General features: G+C 37.3%; 1 protein-coding gene across 20 annotated transcripts in view; it reads right to left on the reverse strand.

The window, feature by feature from the left end:
* Positions 1-19,761, reverse strand: part of SUPT20H (SPT20 homolog, SAGA complex component) — a 43,722-nt gene extending 23,961 nt beyond the window's left edge. For 6 of the 20 annotated variants that reach the window (XM_047852159.1, XM_047852149.1, XM_047852244.1 and 3 more), the window contains exons 1-10: positions 19,389-19,479; positions 17,120-17,213; positions 13,837-13,872; positions 13,122-13,180; positions 12,796-12,862; positions 9,659-9,788; positions 8,579-8,682; positions 5,530-5,646; positions 4,555-4,608; positions 1,099-1,238 (exon numbers count right to left, since the gene is read on the reverse strand). In XM_047852159.1, the coding sequence (XP_047708115.1) occupies positions 1,099-1,238; positions 4,555-4,608; positions 5,530-5,646; positions 8,579-8,682; positions 9,659-9,788; positions 12,796-12,862; positions 13,122-13,180; positions 13,837-13,872; positions 17,120-17,122 (710 nt within the window). In that variant the 5' untranslated portion in view covers positions 17,123-17,213; positions 19,389-19,479. The other 14 variants (XM_047852251.1, XM_047852238.1, XM_047852220.1 and 11 more) reach the window with 11 other exon arrangements.
* Positions 19,762-21,731: the final 1,970 nt, after the last annotated feature.

Genomic DNA, 21,731 nt, shown 5'->3' on the forward strand with positions numbered 1-21,731 from the left:
GTTTACGTAGTAAACTAAGGAGTTTAGAAAATGGGTATGTTTTTGAACTCTTAAGATGACCCAAAATGGGCAACTCAAACAATTGTTAAGAGTACCTAATGATGAACCAATTATAACTGTGATCCAAGTTAATATGCATTCTTTTATTAAGTAGAAAAGATAGCTAAAACATGTAAGGAACAAATTACCACGTTATAAAAAGGTATTTAATCACAAACTGGTATTTTATCAGATATCAAAAATAAATTATGAATTGTTTCTTTAAAAGCAATATTAACAAAACAAACAGGTTACTGGTAATTAGTAATAAAGAAATCATTCTGGGGGCGCCTGGGTGGCACAGTCGGTTAAGCGTCCGACTTCAGCCAGGTCACGATCTCGCGGTCCGTGAGTTCGAGCCCCGCGTCAGGCTCTGGGCTGATGGCTCAGAGTCTGGAGCCTGTTTCCGATTCTGTGTCTCCCTCTCTCTCTGCCCCTCCCCCGTTCATGCTCTGTCTCTCTCTGTCCCAAAAATAAATAAATGTTGGAAAAAAAAAAAAAAAAAAAAGAAATCATTCTGTTTATACTTGTGTCTTCTCAGCCTGTTTTTGGTAAAGACTCTAAACTTACAGGAAGTGTGTCCTTTCACAAAATGAAGAGAATGCATCACTCCCATATAAAGCAGACAGTAGTTAAAAACAGTAATGCACAAAAAATGTAACTTAAAGCCATAAAAATCCTATTTAAAAAAAAGTCACAGTACTTATATACTTTAGAGAGAAAAGATACCATAAACAGCAAATTTTATTTTTTTAATTAATGTATTTATTTTAATGTTTGTTTATTTTTGAAGGAGAGAGAGAGAGAGAGAGAGAGACAGGGTGTGAATGGGGGAGGAGCAGAGACAGAGACACACACAGAATCCGAAGCAGGCTTAGGCTGTGAGCTGTCAGCACAGAGCCCAACACAGGGCTCAAACCCACGAGCCACGAGATTATGACCTGAATCGAAGTTGGACACTTAATTGACTGAGCCACCCAGGTGCCCCCATAAATAGCAAAATTTAAAGCTAATTGTCTAGAAGCATCTTTTGGTTTACCCATCTACAAAGGCAATTACCGTTTCATGGGGCGCGTGTTCATCTTTTGCTTGTTATAAAGCAGTCTATTTGCAGTACAGGTTACTGCTATAGAAGGATCAAGACACAGTGGTTCAGCTGTAGCTAGGATCAGTTGGCTCTCAAGCAAGAGTTTATCTTCCTAAAATGTATAACATATGTCAGTACCAGATTTAAGTTTTTCAAATCATACATATTTCTTAATCTAGAAATATTCCTTGGAACTCTATGTACTACCATAAAACACAGTATTTCACGTCACAACTTTGCAGACTTCAGAAACTTGACAGCATAATGAAATTATTAATGGAAATTCAGTAATTTGTAGTTTACAAAATGGTCAAGTTGTAAGAATGCCTATTCACTGATTCAATATTTACTGAGCACCTACTATGTGTTAGCCTCTGTTCTAAGAGTTGAGGATTAAGTAGCGAACAGATAAAATCATCTGCTCCCACAAAGCTTACAAGATCACGATGAATCATAGAATTTTTAATAACCATCCTATTCAATACTCAGCTTAACTTCATTACAAGAATAAAAATGATTACACTAATACTGTGTAAATTCTATATTCCCAATTCCAAAATGTATACAGGTGCTCTACAGGTTTTATTTACTGTTTTTTTCTTTTTTTTGACTTAATCAGTGAAATGTTTTAACAGCAACAACTAAGTATTTTACAGTCAAATGAGTCAATTAATATTACTGCTGAATAAGGATTTTTGCAAAGAAAGAAACACTGCTTCTTTCAACAGTTCAACTTATTATGGATATTTTCAAATGTACACAAAAGGAGAAGTGTAGTGACATCCATGTACCAACACTCAATTTCATTTAACAACCGCCCCTTAACTTCTTATGCTTTTCTTTTGCTGGAGTAATTTAAAATACATCTTTGATGTTGTATTGTTTCATCTCAAAATACTTCAGCATGCATTGCTAACTGATATGGACCTCTAACATCCAGTCTGGATTTAAATGTCCCATTACCTCAAGAGTGTATTTTTAGTTGGTTTGTTTGAATTTGAACTCAAACTCTACACTTTGTATTGGGTTTTTATCTTTTAAACATCTTACTTTGTTCTGTAATGATCACTTCTTCTCCCACGTTTTTCCCTTTTCTCATGTAATTGATTTGTTGGATTTGACCCAATTACTTCCTGGCTGACTATCTCCACACTGTGTCACTTAAGTTTCTCTTATTTCCCCAATTCCATACACTGTTAGATCTAGAAGCTGAATTTAATTCTGGTTCTATTTTTTTAGACAAGAATTCTTTATTGGTATTGTTATATACTTTCTCTTGCATCACACCAGGAGAAACACAATGACTGTCCCATTTTTACACCAATGGGGTCAGTCAGGTCTCTGCATTATAAAATTTCCCATGAACCTATAATCTAATGGCTTTTATACCTAAGAGTTACACCTGTCTAGATTAAGACTTCCAAATTGATATTTTAAAAAGTCCATCATTTATTTCTTCTGTATCTATTAGCAGGAATTCTCTTTTTCCTTTCTCTATTGAGGCTGTATATGTGCTACGTAGTTGGGAGTGTCAACCTTTCAATTGTGGTAAGATTACCCATTAAGCAGGAATGCTATGGAGCCTACGCCAACAGGTAACAGTTGAGATATCAATAATATCTATAATATGTGAAATCACAAATGGAAATTTCTATTTGGAATCCTTAATTACAAAAGCACCATTTATATGCACCTCATGCAAAAAAATTAAATTTTTCACCAATATCAGAAATGTTAATTCAGAAATGTTAATGCTAAATTATCTTCTATACTTCCTGATTCTTACTGGAACCCACTTAAATAGATCATTATTGAAGCATATTTGAATGTATTATATTCTCAAAAGTTTAAACTCATGTTTATAAGAAAGCAAATTAAGAAAATAAACTTTTGTGCAGAGAGGCAGGTGGTTATTTTTCCAAGACAGGAACTATGCATCTACCTATAGGCGATCTCCCCTACTAACATTTACTCTTTACCAGGATAATTCTGTCTGTTCTCTCTCTTTTCTGTTGAGGTGTAACGGACATAGAACATGTTTCCAGGAGCACAAGTAATTTGATACTCCTGTACACTGAAAAATGATCACCACCCTAAGTCTAGTTAACAGGTTTCATTACCCACAGCTACAAATTTTTTTTTCTTGTGAAAACTTTTAAGATCTAATTTTCCTAAAGAACTTTCTAATCTTAGTTATTCTTTGGCCACCTAACATACAGTTCATACAAGAAAAGCAGAGTAAAATGCTACAGACTTTCCCTTTATTCATCTTCAGAATAAGAAACTGATACCCTTGGGGCACCTGGGTGGCTCAGTCGGTTAAGTGGCCGACTTTGGCTTAGGTCATGATCTTGCGGTCCGTGAGTTCGAGCCCCGCGTCGGGCTCTGTGCTGACAGCTCAGAGCCTGGAGCCTGTTTCAGATTCTGTGTCTCCCTCTCTCTGACCCTCCCCTGTTCATGCTCTGTCTCTCCCTGTCTCAAAAATAAACAAAACGTTAAAAAAAAAAAAAAAAAAGAAACTGATACCCTAGCAACATCTGATGGTGGCCAATGATTTTAATTGTTTTGAGTATTCTTTCAATAGCTTTTAACCCTGTAAAGATTATAGCCCAAATTAAAACACACTTGACAGTTACTGACAACTCATAACCGTATTTTGCAGATAATTTTCATTATTGATTATTTTCTTTGGTTTAGTAACTATTCCTCTCTATAGCAGCAAAGAAATAAGCGAACACTATTGTGAGTTAGCACCTCATATATACTGAGTGAGCACTGGAGAGTTACTGGCTATTCTCAAGGGTAACAGAGTTCCCCCAGTGCTGCAACTGGTACGAATGGCAAAGACAGGGTAAGCTCGCTTTAGAATCCTAGATTATGGAAAATCAGAATCCACTTGTATCCATGGTATAAAAGAATTTTTTTTCTTCTGTTTGAGAGGGCATAAAAAACTGAATTTCACATATTGGGCAGCTCAGGTCAGCCTGACCCTATTTCATCATGGTCCTAAAGCAAATGGGATTGAACTGCTTAGTTCTTTGAAGGATTACTGCATGGATGATGAGACCCTTGATTTCTTTTTCTTTTTTTAGTTTATTTTTTTGAAAGATAAGAGAGCAAGCAGGGGAGGGGCAGAGAGAGAGAGGGAGACAGAATCCCAAGCAGGCTTCATGCTGTCAGCACAGAGCCAGATATAGGGCTTAAACCCACATAGTGTGGGATCATGACTTGAGCCAAAGCCAAGAGTCAGATGCTTAACCAGCTGAGCCACCCAGGCACCCCAACAGACCCCTGATTTCTAAAGCTCATTAAAGAATCCCAAAATTTACTCATGAATAAAATTACAAATAAAATATCTTTCGCTTTACTTCTTATTAAGTATTATTCCATCCTGTATTTTCCCTGTTTGGAATTAAAAAACAACTAACCTGGGTCCATTTATGGTTATCACTTGTTATTGAATGCACATCACAGATTAAAGTCTAAAGGAAATAAAAGTTTTAAAAAACACATTAATGTACAAACATATGAAGATACTTAATAAAACTCCAAATAAAATCGAAAATACATTTTTCTTTTTAAAGATTTTATTTTATTAAAAACATTTTTTTAAATGTTTTATTTTTTTTTTTTTTCAAAATTTTTTTTTCAACGTTTATTTATTTTTGGGACAGAGAGAGACAGAGCATGAACGGGGGAGGGGCAGAGAGAGAGGGAGACACAGAATCGGAAACAGGCTCCAAGCTCTGAGCCATCAGCCCAGAGCCCGACACGGGGCTCGAACTCACGGACCGCGAGATCGTGACCTGGCTGAAGTCGGACGCTTAACCGACTGCGCCAGCCAGGCGCCCCTTAAATGTTTTATTTTTAAGAGAGTGCGAGTGAGGGAGGGGCAGACGAACTGGGGAACAGAGGATCCAAAGCAGGTCCTGTGCTGATACCAGTGAGTCCAATGTGGGGCTCGAACTCACAACTGCAGAGACTGGGGACCTGAGCCAAAGTTGGACGCTCAACTGACCAAGCCACCCAGGTGCACTTCAAAGATTTTATTTTTATTTATTTATTTTTTTAACATTTATTTATTTTTGAGAGAGAGAGAGAGACAGAGCATGAACGGGGGAGGGTCAGAGAGAGGGAGACACAGAATCTGAAACAGGCTCCAGGCTCTGAGCTGTCAGCACAGAGCGTGACGCGGGGCTCGAACTCACGGACCGCGAGATCATGAGCCGAGCTGAAGTCGGCCACTTAACCGACTGAGCCACCCAGGCGCCCCCAAAGATTTTATTTTTAACTAATTTCTATATCCAACATGGGGGCTCACATTTGGAACCCCAAGATCAAGTCTCACACATTCCACTGACTGAGTCAGCCACGCACTCCTAAAATAGTTAAACATTCCTTACCTGCATTGTTGGACGTAAGAGAATATGCCTACTTTGGTAACCAGGAGATTTCATATTACTGGACTGCCTGTAGTCACGTATTTCTGCTATGACACATCCACAATGAAAAATATTAACCTGTTTTGAGTGAAAATATTTAAGTAAATCTCATTTTTCAAAAGCCTACAGAAGTCTGCTTATATTGAATGTTTCGAGTTCTTTACATGCTTATGCAATACTTCTAGCCACTCACATACTCTAAAGTGGACTTCCTTGATGGATTTACCATTATATAAACTTTTCCAAGGAATTATTTTATGTTCATCATTATGACTCAACAAGCAGTTTCAAATTGTTTAATGGTTTCTTAGTTATAGATTGGGTTTTGACATTTATATACTATTAATATTACAAATCACTGGAAATGCTATTCTTGACGCTCACTGGCTGTTATACTTTGCTAACTCTGTCATTGTTACCAAGTTTGTCTTTTGTTATTAAGTGTCAATCAACCCTGCCAGTTTCAGCTTCTAGATGCAACTTCTATTCACTCTAAGATATCCAGAAATAGGAGTCTTTATTAATAAAAGGAAGAAAGTGAACTATAAATTCAAATATTATCTGTTTTCCAATCCTTTTGTAAGTCCAAAAGTAAGGACTTTTATAATTCAAGTCTTGCTAATTATAATCTACATTAGTCATTTATATAAAGTGTTATGTTTTTTCACGCTTTCAGAACTTTTACTGGAGCCTGTGACTTTCTATGCTATGAGTCATTATTATGTCCATGACAACGTGAACTATAGGCCAGGCACTAAAGAAGCTTCACAGATATACGGGTGGTGGGACAACATTTGCTCTTAGTGTGGGAAGACAGGCAAAAAGCATGTACAGAAATAAGATAATCTTAGTGATGAATGCTAAAAAGGAAATAAAATAGGGAGGAACTAACATAGATTGTGTGCTCAGAAAGAAACTTCTCAGAAGGAGTGACTTTTTAGCTTAGGCCTGAATCACAACAAAGGACTGGACATCTGGCACAGATCATTCCAGACAGAAGGAATAGCAGATGACAGGCCTTAAGGTAGGAATATACTTGGTGTGTTTTAGTACGTAAAGAACAATGCATGGCTGGAGTATAAAGACTGGGATGAGAATCAGGAGATGAAGACAAGAAGATACAGGTTTTATACAGTGAGAAGACACTGAAGAATTTGAAGCCTGGGAACTTTTTTTTCCTATTGTTTGTTTTATAAGCTGAATCTAGTTGTCTGCGGAGAACTGATTTCTGGGGTTCCAGAATGAAAGCAAAAAGCTCAGCAAGGTAACTATAGCAGGTCATGACCATACATATTTTGAAGGTACAGCTGACATTTACTGTTGGACTGAACGTAAAAGGTCAGAGCAGAGTCTGAGATTAGAAGGACAAGAACTGTTTTGGAAGGCAAAATCAAAAGTTCTGTTTTTGTCATTTTAAGTTTGAGGAACCTAATACATATCCTAGTAAACAGAAGTTTGGAGCTTGAAGGATTAGTCCTGAAGATATAAGCAAGGGATAAAATGTCACTTTTATTTTACTTAATAGAAAAAAATTTCTTAATGTTTATGTATTTTTGAGAAACAGACATAGTGTCAGCGGGGGAGAGGCAGAGAAAGAGGGAGACACAGAATCCGAAGCAGGCTCCAGGTTGAGCTGTCAGCACAGAGCTCAACCTGGGGATCAAACTCACGAACCGTGAAACCATGACCCAAGCCAAAGTCAGATGCCCAACCCACTGAGCCACTCAGGCACCCCTAGATGTCATTTTTCAACTCCTGACACTGGCTGAGATCATCCAGAGACAGTGTTACTAAAGAATAGAGGGCCTAGGAATGAACTCTGAAACCTGCACACATTTAGGAGTGGAAGAGGGAAGACAGTAAAGAAGACTGAAGGAACAGAGAGAAGAGGAAAACCAGAATGAGATGTCTCAGAAGCCAAAAGAAGGGTGTTTCAAGGAGGAAAGTTCATTTGCACTGTATTTTGTTGAGACCAATTAAAGATGAGAACAGAAAAGTGACCAACTGATTCTGTGCCATGGAGATCATTGGTAACCTTGACAAAACTGCCTCTGTAGAATGGTGATGTTATAATGCTGAAAGCGGTGGGTAGAGAAAATAACGGGATGTGAGAAAAAAAGACAGTATGATTATAGACAACTTTGTGAGTAGCTTTGCCATCAAGAAAAGCAGAATTGTACAGTACTAGCTGAAGAAGGACACGGGGTCAAGGGAGGATTGTTTTTTTAAGTTGAGATACAGTAAAACATACTTGTATTTTTCATCTAGTAGAAAGAAGTAAAGAGATGATAGGAGAGGTTATAGTCACAAGTCCTTGTGAGAAGGAGGATCCAGAATACAAGTAGAGGGGATTTCTTAAGAACAGAATACTTTTCATCCATTTTAACAGAAAGGCAGGCAGAAAGTGTGGACAGACCTCTAGACGACTAGGGCTAGAAGAAAATGCAAGTTCCCATCAAATGGCCTTTTTTTCCTAAGTATACAGTATCGCTGGAGTGAAGCCAAAGTCAGGAGTTTCTCCCATAATCCTTGTTGTAGGTATAGAGAAATTTCTAACAAATGAGCGAATTATTAAAGGAATTTTAGAAGAATCAACTAAATCTATACATTTCAGTACAGCCTAAGGGTAAGTATCCCACAATAAAATGGTTACCACCTAATTACATACAATGTCTCACTTCCTATTCCAAACACCATTGAGAATTTAATATCATTTAAATAGAAATATCATTTATAACAAACACCACAGAGATGACAAATCTAACGACATTTAAAAAAGATTTTTTTTATTGTTTATTTTTGAGAGAGAGAGTGTGAGCAGAGGGAGAGGCAGAGAGAGAGGGAGACACAGGATCTGAAGCAGGCTCCAGGCTCTGGGCTGTCAGCACAGAGCCCAATGCAGGGCTCAAACTCACAAGCCACGAGATCATGACCTGAGGCAAAGCCGGACAGTTAATTGACTGAGCTACCCAGGCGACCCTAATGCAATTTTAAAGAGACAAATTTGTACCTGAGATTTTTCTAGGAGATCAACCAAAATTGGAGGTAATTCTTCTGCATCCAAGTATTCAAGCAATTCCCCTTCTTCATAAGGCAGTCGAATGGTCTCAGAATCTTAATTTTAAAACAAAGTTTCTGAAAATATCAGGCTCACCATAAAGCTTAGGTGCATAATTTAAATGAGTTTTCATAAAAAAATAAAGCAAATAAATCCAAAAGGCTCTTCTAAAGTCCTTCTTTGTCTTACAAATAAATCACTTCACATACTGCTATAAGACTTGGTAAACTGTATACAATTTTAGGCCAGAAAGGAGAAAACCTCCAACACATGTGAAAAAGAATCTGGCATTAACAACATAATGCAAACCACAGCCAGTAGTGCAAAAATGAGAATATGATAAAATTCCAATGCTGGTAACTGAAAATTCCCTTTAAAACAACTTAATCTAATCTGAAAATAAGAGTGATAATTTGGTACCTCATATGAAAAATGGTCACTTACAGAACAAAATTCTCTGGCTGTTACATTTTACAATACATTATCAACAGAAGAAGAAATTCTTAAATAGGTGATTTCCTTGTAGAACCCACATCATCATCACCACAACACATTTCTAAGATGTCTTTAGTGAAATCTAAGAGTGCTTATATTCCAAAACTCTATTTTCAAGTTTACATTAATAGAAATGTAAATATGAAAAATTATTCAAAAGGCAGTGAATCTGCTTAATTTTGAAGGTTTCAGACTCGGTACAGTCAAAATACAGAAGAAAAACATAAAACACCTTATGCTATCTTAAAGTATAAATAGAAATAGAAAATTGTGACAATTATTTAAAGGTTGGGTCTTATACAATTTAACTTCAAAGACCTACCTCAATTAGAATTCTTTACAAATGCATATTCATGAAGGCTAATCATCTTAGAGATAATTTCTAACAAAACATAGTAAAGAGGAAAATTTGGACTCAAAGGGTTCTTTTATCAAGTCATCAATGACCTGAAGGACAGACCACTTCTGCTTCTAGAAGACAGCACACCCTGCCTTGCAGAGGGATATCTGTGGCTGTAGCTCTTTGGAGGTTCTTACCTGATCCATTTTTTCCCCTGAGCATCAGAGAATATCCTTCATTTCCTGGGTATAGGTTGACCACTAAACAGGATAATGTCTCTTGCATAACAAGCTTCTCTAACAGATTCACATTTCTTCTTAATTTCTGCTTTAAAAAGAGGCAGAGCTCATGAAAATAATCAGGCATAACCCTAACAAAAATGCTATTTTAACAAAATTAGATCAATTATCTTTTGGTGCTCCTTCCACATATGAGGAAAATGCACAAACACTTCAGCTACCAAATACAGAACATTTACATAAACTTAATTTTGATTACATTTTATAGAAATTAGTTCATACGACAAAGAAAAAAGTCTATATATGAAATATGTATCTTTGAGTACATAAATAGAATATAACAAAAATATTTAAGTGAAGAGTAAAACCATTAAATGCAAACATATAAAACACAGATGCCATATAATTAGTTTCTATTAAATTTAAGTCTACACAAAAATAAATAAAGAATTTGGGGTTTATCTTCGGTTGTACTATTATAGGTATCTACTTCTTAACACGTTTTCTGGCATAATTAAATCTAAACAAATCAACAGCTCTAGTCAGTTGTAATGTTAAGCTCAAAGACACTTAGCTTGTAAGAGTAAATAAGAAAACTGGGGTGCTGGGTGGCTCAGTCGGTTAAGCATCCAACACCAGTTCAGGTCATGATCTCACAGTTCTTGAATTTGAGTCCCACATCAGGCTCTCTGCTGTCAGCGCAGAGATATCCTCTGCAGGGACATCCCTCTGCTTTGAATCCTTTGCCTCCCTCTCCCTTTGCCCCTCTCCCACTTTCTCTCTCTCAAAAATAAACGTTAAAAAATTTTTAAAAAGAAGAGGAAATTAGGAATTTAAGCAATTTCCGACAAATTCAATTTAACAGCTCCTTAGAAACTATTTTGTTAATAAAAAAAACCAAAAACCATCAGAAAATATAATACACATACCTAAAAATGCATTATTTTACAAATGCCTATGATTTAAAATGAAACCCATATAGATACAAGAATTCGTTTCATCACATCTTATTTATAAAAAATTGAATCAAGAGTATTTCTGCAGAATCTCAAAAAACAAACCTAACTATTTCTATATTTTATATTAAACATGTATACATACAGTTTTATGCACAGAGAAATGAAAAACTGATTTATTGTGACCAGGAAACAAAAAATCCAGCATTTTGAAAATTAAAAAAAAAAAAAAAGCAAATCAACATTTACTTCAAAAAACTAGTAAAGAGACACTAAAATTTTAAAATATTTTCAAGTGTAAAGAAAATGTCATACTCACTCATATGAGAACTTTAAGAGACAAAACAGATGAACATAAGGGAAAGGAAACAAAAATAATATAAAAACAGGGATGGGGACAAAACAGAAGAGACTCATAAATATGGAGAACAAATTGAGGGTTACTGGAGGGGGTGTGGGAAGGGGGATGGGCAAAATGGGTAAGGGGCACTAAGGAATCTACCCCTGAAATCACTGTTGCACTATATGCTAACTAATTTGGATGTAAATTTCAAAAAAAAAAAAAAAAAAAAAATTAAAGTTAAAAAAAAGTCGTAATTTGACACATGACAGAATAGTCAGAAAAACTGTGACAGCACCTCTTCAAGACAATAAAAGTTGGTTTCCACTTAGTTTTTGGGTCAATATACAAATCAGAGGTCAGAAAATTTCTTTCTTAAAGGGCCAGATAACATATTAGGCTTGTGGGCTATATGGTCTTTGTTGCAAATACTCAACTCTGCTGTTGTACCTCAAAATCAGCCACAGACAAGACAATGAATGGGTGTGGCTGGATTCCAATAAAACCTCATTTACGAAAACGTGCAGTGGGCAAGATTCAGTTGGCAGGTAATGGCTGCCAAACCCAATTTAGAACCTTTATCTCTCCTACCTTAATTCTGTCTCTGAAGTGATGGACATATTTGTTATATTGTGATGATAGCTTCATGGGTGTACATATATGTCAAAACTTACAAAATACATATTTTAAACACATGTAATTTATTGTATATCAATTATACCTCAAAAAAACTTATGAGAAACACAGTGTAAAATTTACTCAATATTTAATGTTTTCTCCTATTGAAGATTTTAAAGGCAGGATATTACTGGAACTCTACTAATTTTTTGTCTAAAAAGTAAAATGTATTTTTTTTTTTTTAAGTTTATTTATTTTTTGAGAGAGCAGGGGAGGGGCAGAGAGACAGGGAGTCACAGTATCTGAAGCAGGCTCCAGGCTCTGAGCTGTCAGAACAGAGCCCCGACACGGGGCTCAAACTCACGAAAAAACGGTATTCATTTTTAAAGAAGCACATAGAAACTTTTTTTTTTTTTTTTAACATTTATTTATTTTTGAGACAGAGAGAGACAGAGTATGAATGGGGGAGGGTCAGAGAGAGGGAGACACAGAATCTGAAACAGGCTCCAGGCTCTGAGCCATCAGCACAGAGCCTGATGCGGGGCTTGAACTCACAAACCGCAAGATCATGACCTGAGCTGAAGTTGGACGCTCAACCGACTGAGCCACCCAGGCGCCCCGCACATAGAAACTTTTTAAGGCTTTTATACCCCAAGAGTCCAAAAGATCTTAAGGAATCAATTTGTTACATTTCTACTGCCCATACTTTTATGCTAATTAAAAATGAATTCTGTTAATCTAATCTGGAACTAATATTTGTGACCAAATTCATCTTTTATTATCACACCTGAATGTCCTACATCCTGTAAAACCTTTAAATTTCCAGTACAAATCACCATGAGGAAACAGGTTACTTTTTCTTCCGGTCTACAAATCACTTATCAGGGGAAAAAGAAGCAAAAGATAATATATATAGGAGCTTTGCTTCTTTGGACTTCTCAATGATTTTCTGTTACTCGATAAACACTGGTCGTCTCTCCTACCTAAGCAGGTGATCTCTACTTGGTGCCAGATTAGCCAAGGCTGTGGGTGAGCTGCAAAACTGGCCAGAGTCTGGCTAGGAAAGATGTTAGTTTTCTCACAAAAATATAAATCATTACCTGCTTCAAATGTAAATCTTTCAAATGTCCCTGTTCCTCTACATTTCAAAAGCCGTAAAAACATAAAAAATTTATACTTACCTTAACCTCAGGCTCTTTTTCACATTCTTCAATATATAAGTCATAAAGTTTTTGAAATACAGATTTTCTAAAATTTAATGAAACAAAATGTGAATATTCTAATCATAAAATGGATGTTATTTTGAATTTTCCCATAATTCTTCCCCCCAATTTCCCCCAAACTGAGGATGAAGTAAGCTGGATATAGTAGCTAATATCAACTCAGAAATTTCAAATACACGTAAAGTACCTATAACATTTCTAGCACAGTGCCTAGTAGGAATGCAATAAATGGTAGATATCATATTTTAAATAATCTAAAATACCAATCAATAAAATATTCATACCTTCCACTAGACAGGTATTTCCTTTTAGGAGGTCTCTGTCGGGCACTTTCAATAACATACTAAAAAAGAAAAGTTTATGAAAACAGTTTGCCTTTTGCTTATTAGCACATGAACACCTATATTAAGTATACTTAAAACACGGGTTAAGACTGAACAGACTATTTAGTCGCTTCAATCTCTGATTCATATTAAAATTATACCTTGGAGAAAAACTACTTAACTTCTAAATATATGTTACAAACAAGTGAAATTTAAACTATACTAAAACTTAGCATAATATTTCACTGCTATGATATAAAAAAAATTATGTAGTTTCAGAACTGAGGTTTCACAGGTCAAAATTATTCTCAATATGTTTTATGGTTATTTAGAATATGCACAGCGTATCCAAGTGCAAGAAATCTACACATTTTGAATTATCTTCCTCATTAATTGAATAATTAGAAAACTTATCAAAACAGGAAAACATAATTTTGGAAATCCTGTCTTTATTCAATAATTTTTATTCCACAACATTATCTGAGAATTCTAACAGATGACCTAAACATCATCACAAAGTATTTTTATAATTTATAGCAAAATTATATGCATACTTGTCCTAAAATGTTAACGTACTCCTTTGACAACCACATATAAAAATCTCTTAAAACTGAGTTTGGTTAATTAAGACAAATTAAGACGACACTATTTCATATGTAACTTAGTCATGCCTCACCTCAGCACGATCCAAAGCTAGTTCTAAAGCTTGTTGCTGTAAAGAGTAAATAGTGTATTTGATATTATTCTCACAAAAAATTTAATATACATATAACATTTCTAGTTAAGTGTTTAAATATGTTTTATCTCCTAAAATACATCTAACATATTTTCCTTTATTTTTGTACCCTCTACCCACCCCACTCTATGTTAGAGATATGTTACAAAGAGAAAACATGGCAGTCTTGGGCACCTGATTAGGACAACAAATTATATCAGAAATGCTAAAATGGTTTTCTCTGGCTACAGAGCCAAGAGTCAGAGAAACTACTACCACTTTATGAACTTTAACTTCTACAACACTCTAAGAGCACCATTCAGGAAAATATATGGCTATCAAGCATGCAATTAAAGTGAATCTGCTAGGAATCCTGAAAACTGGGGGAGCTATTATATTGGTACATAACACCAATATAGAAATTTCTAGTATCTTAATGCAGAGAATCTATAATATAAAGTTTCTAGGTCAGTGCCTACTAGAAACGCATTAAATGATGGCTATCATTACCATGTTTCAATGACTTTAAGATACCATCAGTTATAAGCATGTTATCAGTAACCTAGGTAAAAAAAAAAATTTTTTTTTGAGACAGCAAGTGAGTTGATAAGAAACAGAGGGTGAGGGAGACAGAATCTTAAGCATGCTCCACACACAGTGCCAAGCTCGCCACAGAGCTTGATCTCACAACTGTTGAGATCATGACCTGAGCTCAAATCAAGAGTCACACGCTTAACTGAGTCAGCCAGCCAGGCTTTCAGGTAATATTAAGAAAAGCCAATTATAATTGTAAGATGTCATTAATTATAGACCATCATTAACTCAATACTAAAATGTAAAAGAAAATGTATCTAGAATGAAGTAGTAGTTTATTACTGCACATAGGGTTTGAGATCTTATAGTAGATTCCCACCCTTCATCCATTTCTTAGAGACCATGATTTCAAGCCAAGAGAAGATGAGTCTCTGACTTCCTCATTTGTAAAGCTTTCTTTTGTAAGGACATCTAAGAATAAAAAGTATTAAGTTTTAAATAAGAAAATTTAACACCAATGATATCTCTTTCTAGTTTTGTGGTTTGGTTACCACACAGGATTACAGTATTTTTCATTCACAATGATAGTCCTCTTTAATTTTTAATTTCATCAAGAGACAGCTTTCATTGTTAACATACAAGGACCTAAATTTTTGTTTTATTTTGTAGACTCCAATAATTCAACCTACCAAATTCCATGTAGTAAAAACTACTAGCACCCACCAAAATCCCAAGAATGCAATGGAAAAAAGAAATAGTGCCAGCCTTTGGAAATTGTGAAAAGGTTGAAGTGCCCCTGCCACTCTAGTCGTAAGGATGGAGAATTCGTAGGATTACAAAAATAGTTTGTCTGCGTTTTTACTGTAATAAAAAAAAAAACCCGCATTACTAAACACCTAAAATTTAAAAGTAAAAAAATCTGAAACATGCCATCATTTCAAAAGGTTGTTAAAATAAATTTATATCAATTTATGAAAAAAATCTTATGAGCAGCAGATTCATAACGAAATTGGTTCCCAGGATTCAAGATGAGATTCTTGAGTATAAACCATTTCCTGGATGAGTACTCTGAACAAATATATAAGGTTTTTAAATTATTTTGCTCATAAAACCTTAAAGTAAATTTATATAAAAAACTATAATAAACACAATCAAATGTACACTTGAGGACAACTGGCTATTGTTAGTCTTCTCAAGTAAGTACCTCATCTTCTGAAATCAAAACTTCAAAAGCTCTAGAGAGAACTGCAAATGTAAACATAAACATCATTTATTCACTACTTCCTTCCAACATTTAAGAAGGAATTGATAGCTAATATGGATGCAAAATAGAAGTCAAGGTCAGCATCTCATTGTAACAGCTCCACTATTTTTTTTGAAATTTTTTAATGTTTGTTTATTTTTCAGAGAGTGAGGGAGGCACAGAATCTTAAGGAGGCTCCAAGCTGTCAGCACAGAGCCCAACTAGGGTCACAAACCACGAGGTCACGACCTGAGCCGAAGTCTCAGATGCTCAACTGACTGAGCCACTCAGGCGCCTCAGCAGCTCTACTTTTCTGTAACAGGGCAGTGGTGGATATGCAAGATTGGAAAAGAAGAGAACTGTTCTCAAAGGTTTATTCTACACGGTGGTCAGTGTTTATCTTATTGTCAAATGCTGCTGATTCTTTAAAACATAATAAAGTAATTTTTTCCATGTCTTTATTTTTTTTAATGGCAAAAGGTAAACACCCAGTCCCTAGTATGTTTAATGACTGTAAGTCAGTGAACAGAAATGTGCCATTAAAATCCAACATGGAGGGGCGCCTGGGTGGCGCAGTCGGTTAAGCGTCCGACTTCAGCCAGGTCACGATCTCGCGGTCCGGGAGTTCGAGCCCCGCGTCAGGCTCTGGGCTGATGGCTCAGAGCCTGGAGCCTGTTTCCGATTCTGTGTTTCCCTCTCTCTCTGCCCCTCCCCCGTTCATGCTCTGTCTCTCTCTGTCCCAAAAATAAATAAACGTTGAAAAAAAAAAAATTAAAAAAAAAAAATCCAACATGGATGCTGCTTAAAATGTTATTTGCGGTAAGCAGGTTACATTTGTTTTTGAATTAAAGAAAAAAATCTAAATTAAGAGAAGTTTCAAAATATAAGAAACCTGTGTCCTCCAAAGCCATTTGTATTTATACCCATCCTCCTTGGCAGTGATTTGACTATGGCAGAAAGAAGTAACTATTTAAAAAACATTTTTTTTTTTAAATGTTTATTTTTGAAGGAGAGAGAGACAGAGTGAGCAGAGGAAGGGCAGAGAGAGAGAGAGAGAGAGAGAGAGACACAGAATCCGAACCAGGCTCCGGGCTCTGAGCTGTCAGCACAGAGCTTGACACGGGGCTTGAACTCACGAGACGTGAGATCATGACCTGAGCTGAAGTTGGACGCTCAACCAACTGAACCACCCAGGCGGCGCCCAGAAGGTAAGTATTGTTTAATGCTTCACCAAGATAAGGACAGATAATTGATCAGTTTAAATTGGGCATAATTCCAACACTGAATCGAGAGATAAGCCCCCTATTTTCTGAAACAGATTTTGCAGGTGATTGTTAAGTAATTCACCAGTTAGGTTAACTTGGGCATACATTAAGTATTTCTGTACCCGTAATACAGTATTTTTATGGAAATGAAGGAAGAGAACATTCTAAAATACAACCACAAACATAATGAGCTACAACTTACCATTGTGGTATAAAATAGGGGTCCAAAATGAAGAGAAAACTTATGTGTGTTGATGAGGAGTGAAAACCATGTCTTTAATATCAATCTTATAGTACTAAAAAATCAAAAACAAAAGAAACCCATATTAACATAAAGCTATTATGAGCAATGAGATTATTTCATTATTAACAAGGAAAACCATTTGAAAAATATAAATTTTTGAGTACATTTTTAAATAATCAGCAACAAAGAAATCACATACCACAATCTTTTCAATTGTTGAAAGGTACAGTTTTTATTAGGTACGGCAAAAAAAGTTTGCAAGTTAAAAATAATTACTTGCTTTCTTCAAAATACTTAACATCCAGGAGAGAAAAGAATGTTTATTAATCTCTCCATCACCACTGTTGCTGTCATTGTTCCCATGGGTCACTGTACAGTTCACTTTACTAAAAATCATACGTTTCATCATACCTGCTGATAAAAGTCCTCTAAAAATATTCCCCTAAACGTCCCAAGCTACATATTCCAGATGTCAGATGCAGCTCCAGTTCCTCCAGCCATTCCTTCCTCAAGCAAACTGGATACACTGCTGAAGAATCTCATTCCTCTAACATATGGATTCTCATCCTAGCTGCACAACATAGTAACTTGGGGAGTTTTAAAAAGTGGTATACCCATGTCATATCTTCCAGAGATTCTGATTAATTGGTCTGGAGTAGGAACCAGGGATCAGCATTTATTTATGTATTGAGATTGAGAGAGAGAGACAGAGAGACAGAGAGAGAGAGAGAGGGAGAGAGAGAGAGATGGGGGGGGGGGTGGAATATTGTAAGCAGGCTCATCACTCAGTGCAGAGCCTGAGGCAGGGCTTGATCCCAAGACCCGGGGGATCCTGACCTGAGCAGAAATCAAGAGTCAGACACTCAACCAACTAAAACACCCAGGCACCCCAATATTTACTGGGACCAGCATTTTTGAACTCTCCAGGCAATTCAAAGTCTAATTCTATATCTAACACCCTCTAACTTGTCTGTCTACATAACACTAAGCTAAAAAGCACATCTTCAAGTGACAAAAAACAGTGTTTTTCCACTGTAAAATGATTTTGGTTTCTGGTGAACCCAAAGCTTAGGTTTTGCCAGTCTGGGTTCAAGAAACAAACAAAAACAAGTGACAGGCATCATACAAGTTCCAGGAATAGTATCTTAAAAAGTAAATAAGACATTAATCCTACCTTGCGATAGCTCTTAGATTTAATATGAATTCAAGTTAAGGTGAAAACTTTCTGACCAATGAATCTAAAGACGAAGGCATTACCAGGTAGAGGCAAAATGCAGTGATTTTCAAATCATATCTTCTTCCACGAAAATTGGGGGAGGGAGGATGGGAAGACGAGGCTTAGCAAACTTTAAGTTTTATAGATAAAAACCATTAACTACGTGTACAACTTACAAACCAAACATTATGATTGTATACAGGATTTGCCAGACACTGTGAGAAAACCACTGAAATTATCATCTCCATTTTACAGGATAAGGCACTCAAAACTAACGACTTTCCCAAGATCACACACGGACAAATTCAGTTCACACCTCTCTCAATTTTTACTCTTAGATTCTTTCTAGTAAAGCTTACGACCTTCAGGCTATTCAATTCAGCACCCATTTTTAGGTTTTTAAAAACAAAACACTAAAAAAAAAAAAAAAAAAAGACCCAATTCTGCTCAGACTAATATACATATTTTTCCTTAATTTTGATCTAACTTTACTTCATGGTTCTCAACATGTACACGGAGTACACTGCATCCAATCTAACCCCGAAAATTCTGTTAATCACTTTCTATTTTCCTACCCGGGGCTTTAATGTATTGTACTCAGGAAAACGCAGCCGCTCCTTCAAGCGAAGGTTACAAGAGATGGTTTCCAGGAGCAGTTAGCTATTAAGTTAAATTCTGAACTCCCGGTAACCAATGCGACAACCACCAATTAATCCAACTGTAAAACTCGCAATCGGTTCCATCGCTTTTCCTGATCGATCTGACTCTTCAACTGTTCGAACTGTTTTCTTTCCAACAACTTAGGGTTTAGCAGTATAACGCCGCAACTCAACAGCCAGGCGACCAGCCTTTATTCAATATGGACACCAAGAAACCCTCCCCCCAATCCCCAGAAGCGCCACGCGAAATTCTCGGGAATTTCCGGAAATACCTATACCTGGAATCCAAAAGTGAAAACTACAACGAAAAGCGTTGCTTGTTAGCACTTCGAGAGGCAACTGAGGCGACTACCTGGAGGGTGCAGGGCCGGGAGGGCGGGTGGTGCTCAGCTCAGCCCGCCCCGCCTACGGGAACACCATCCTCCTCCTGCGGGATCCGGGGTCTGGAAAGCCGCGAAAAGCCACTCGGGAAACCGCTCACTCACCTCTGACCCCGGCCAAGATCTCGCGTGCCTAACCGTCCGCAGCGGTCACGCCTCTCCCACCCGCCACCGCCCACCTGTGCGGGATGCCGGCGCGCTGGGCGTCATGACGGCGCCGCTGACTTTGCCGGAATGCGACATGCGGGAACGGGCCCCGCGCTGGAGGCTGCAGGCTCGCTCCGCACGTACCTCACGGGCGCGCCGCAGCTCAGCTGAAGGGTGGTTCCGGCGTCCGCACTTCCGACTGGCGCGCAGGGCGGAGCGAGCCTGCAAACCGCGGGCGGAAGAGGTGGAGCTGGGACGGCTCGGTGGCCCCCGGGAGGCTCGCGGAGCCAGGGGGTGGTGTCGCAGGGGTTGGTACCTACAAGGTTCGTGGGGACTGAGGTCCGGCAGGGGGCGGGGTCCATATTCTCCTTCGCTGGCCCATCTTCCAGTACTGTAAAATGCGGGATAGGATGTGGCTATTTGGTGGATAGGGTGCCTTTTTGAATTTCTAGAACGAAGAAACTTGCCCTGAGCTTTTATTGCCCAACCCATGCAAATGGAAGGAAATGTCACCATTCCTACAGTTACTAGTCCAAGCCATTCAGCCCTCGATAGTGTATTGTAAAATGCCAATGAATTTAATGTTTAAAAAATTCCGAAAAACAGACAAAAGTAACCTCACTGGGGAGTTCTAACAATTCAGAAATGGAATAACCAGGATATATTGCAATGTCTGATTGCAGTTCTGTACCTTTAAACAACTTTGATTTTTTGGTTATAAACTTTATTGTTAATATTGAGGTGAAATTCACAGAATATAAAATGAAACATTTTAATATTTACCTAATATGGATATTTCACAGAAATGGAGTGTGTGACCTTTTTTGTGTCTTTCACTTAGTATAATGTTTTCCAGGTCCACGCACCTTGTAGCAAGTATCAGTATCAGTATTTCATTCCTTTTTATGGTTTATATCCTGTTCCATTGTATGTAAATACCACAATTGTATGCATTCCTCCATTGGTTACCATTTGGGTCATTTACACCTTTGGGCTATTGTGTGTAGTGCTGCTATGGATATTTGTGTGGAAGAATTTGAGTCCTGGTTTTCAATGGGGGGGGAGGGTGTAGGATGGTATATACTATTACAGAAAACCAGGGCCTGACATAGCTCAAGTATTAAAAAGAGATTTTAATCAGGAACTATTGCAAAAGAGGGAAAGAGACCTCAGTATAGAACTGAGCTCAATTCCAAATAGAGCATGAACAAGTAGGGATTTATAGCCAAGGAGCAGAGTTGGAGGGCAGTGGGTGGAATTTTTTTTTTTTGCCTCTTTCTCTCCCTCTATTTTTTTTTTTTTTTTTTTGGATGGAAATTTCTTAGTAAGAAATACAGGGATTGGGGGAATTCTGGCTAAGTTGACTTGACAGGGTTCTGGCTGAAGGCACATCAGAGTGATCAGACACCAAGGGTGGAGATTGAGAGTTTGATCAGATATTGAAGGTGATCAGATATCTAGGTGGGAGTTCTTTGTAATCTGATTTAGGATTCTTGCTACAACTGGTTGATACATGTCCCACAAGGCAGACTAAAATCATGGAGAGAGGCTTTGCCAAATACTAGGAGTGGAATTTCTGGGTCATACGGTGATTTTATCCTTAAATATTTGAGGAGTTGATAAACCATTTTCCACAGTGGCAGAGACATTTTATGTACTAACAACGTGTGGTGGTTCCAGTTTCTCCACATCCTCACCAACATTTCTCCTTCCCCTCCTCCTCTTCCTTCTTCTTTTTCTTTTTTTTTTCAATTAAAAAAAATTTTTTTTTAACGTTTATTTATTTTTGAGACAGAGAGAGACAGAGCATGAACAGGGGAGGGGCAGAGGGGGAGGGAGACACAAAATCCGAAACAGGCTCCAGGCTGTGAGCTGTCAGCCCAGAGCCCAACGCAGGGCTCTAACTCACGGACCACGAGATCATGACCTGAGCCGAAGTCGGCCGCCCAACCGACCAAGCCACCCAGGCGCCCCTTCTTCTTTTTCTTCTTCTTCTTTTTTTTAATTATAGCCATCCTACTAGGTATGAAATAGTATCTCATTGTGGTTTTGATTTGCATTTTCCTAAGGCTAGTGATGTTACACATCTTTTCATGCCCTTTTGTCCATTTATATATCTTTGGAGAAGACATTATTCAAGTTATTTTTTTTATTCAAGTTATTTTTTT

The sequence above is a fragment of the Prionailurus viverrinus genome, chromosome A1 (assembly GCF_022837055.1).
Source record: "Prionailurus viverrinus isolate Anna chromosome A1, UM_Priviv_1.0, whole genome shotgun sequence".
NCBI lineage: Eukaryota > Metazoa > Chordata > Mammalia > Carnivora > Felidae > Prionailurus > Prionailurus viverrinus.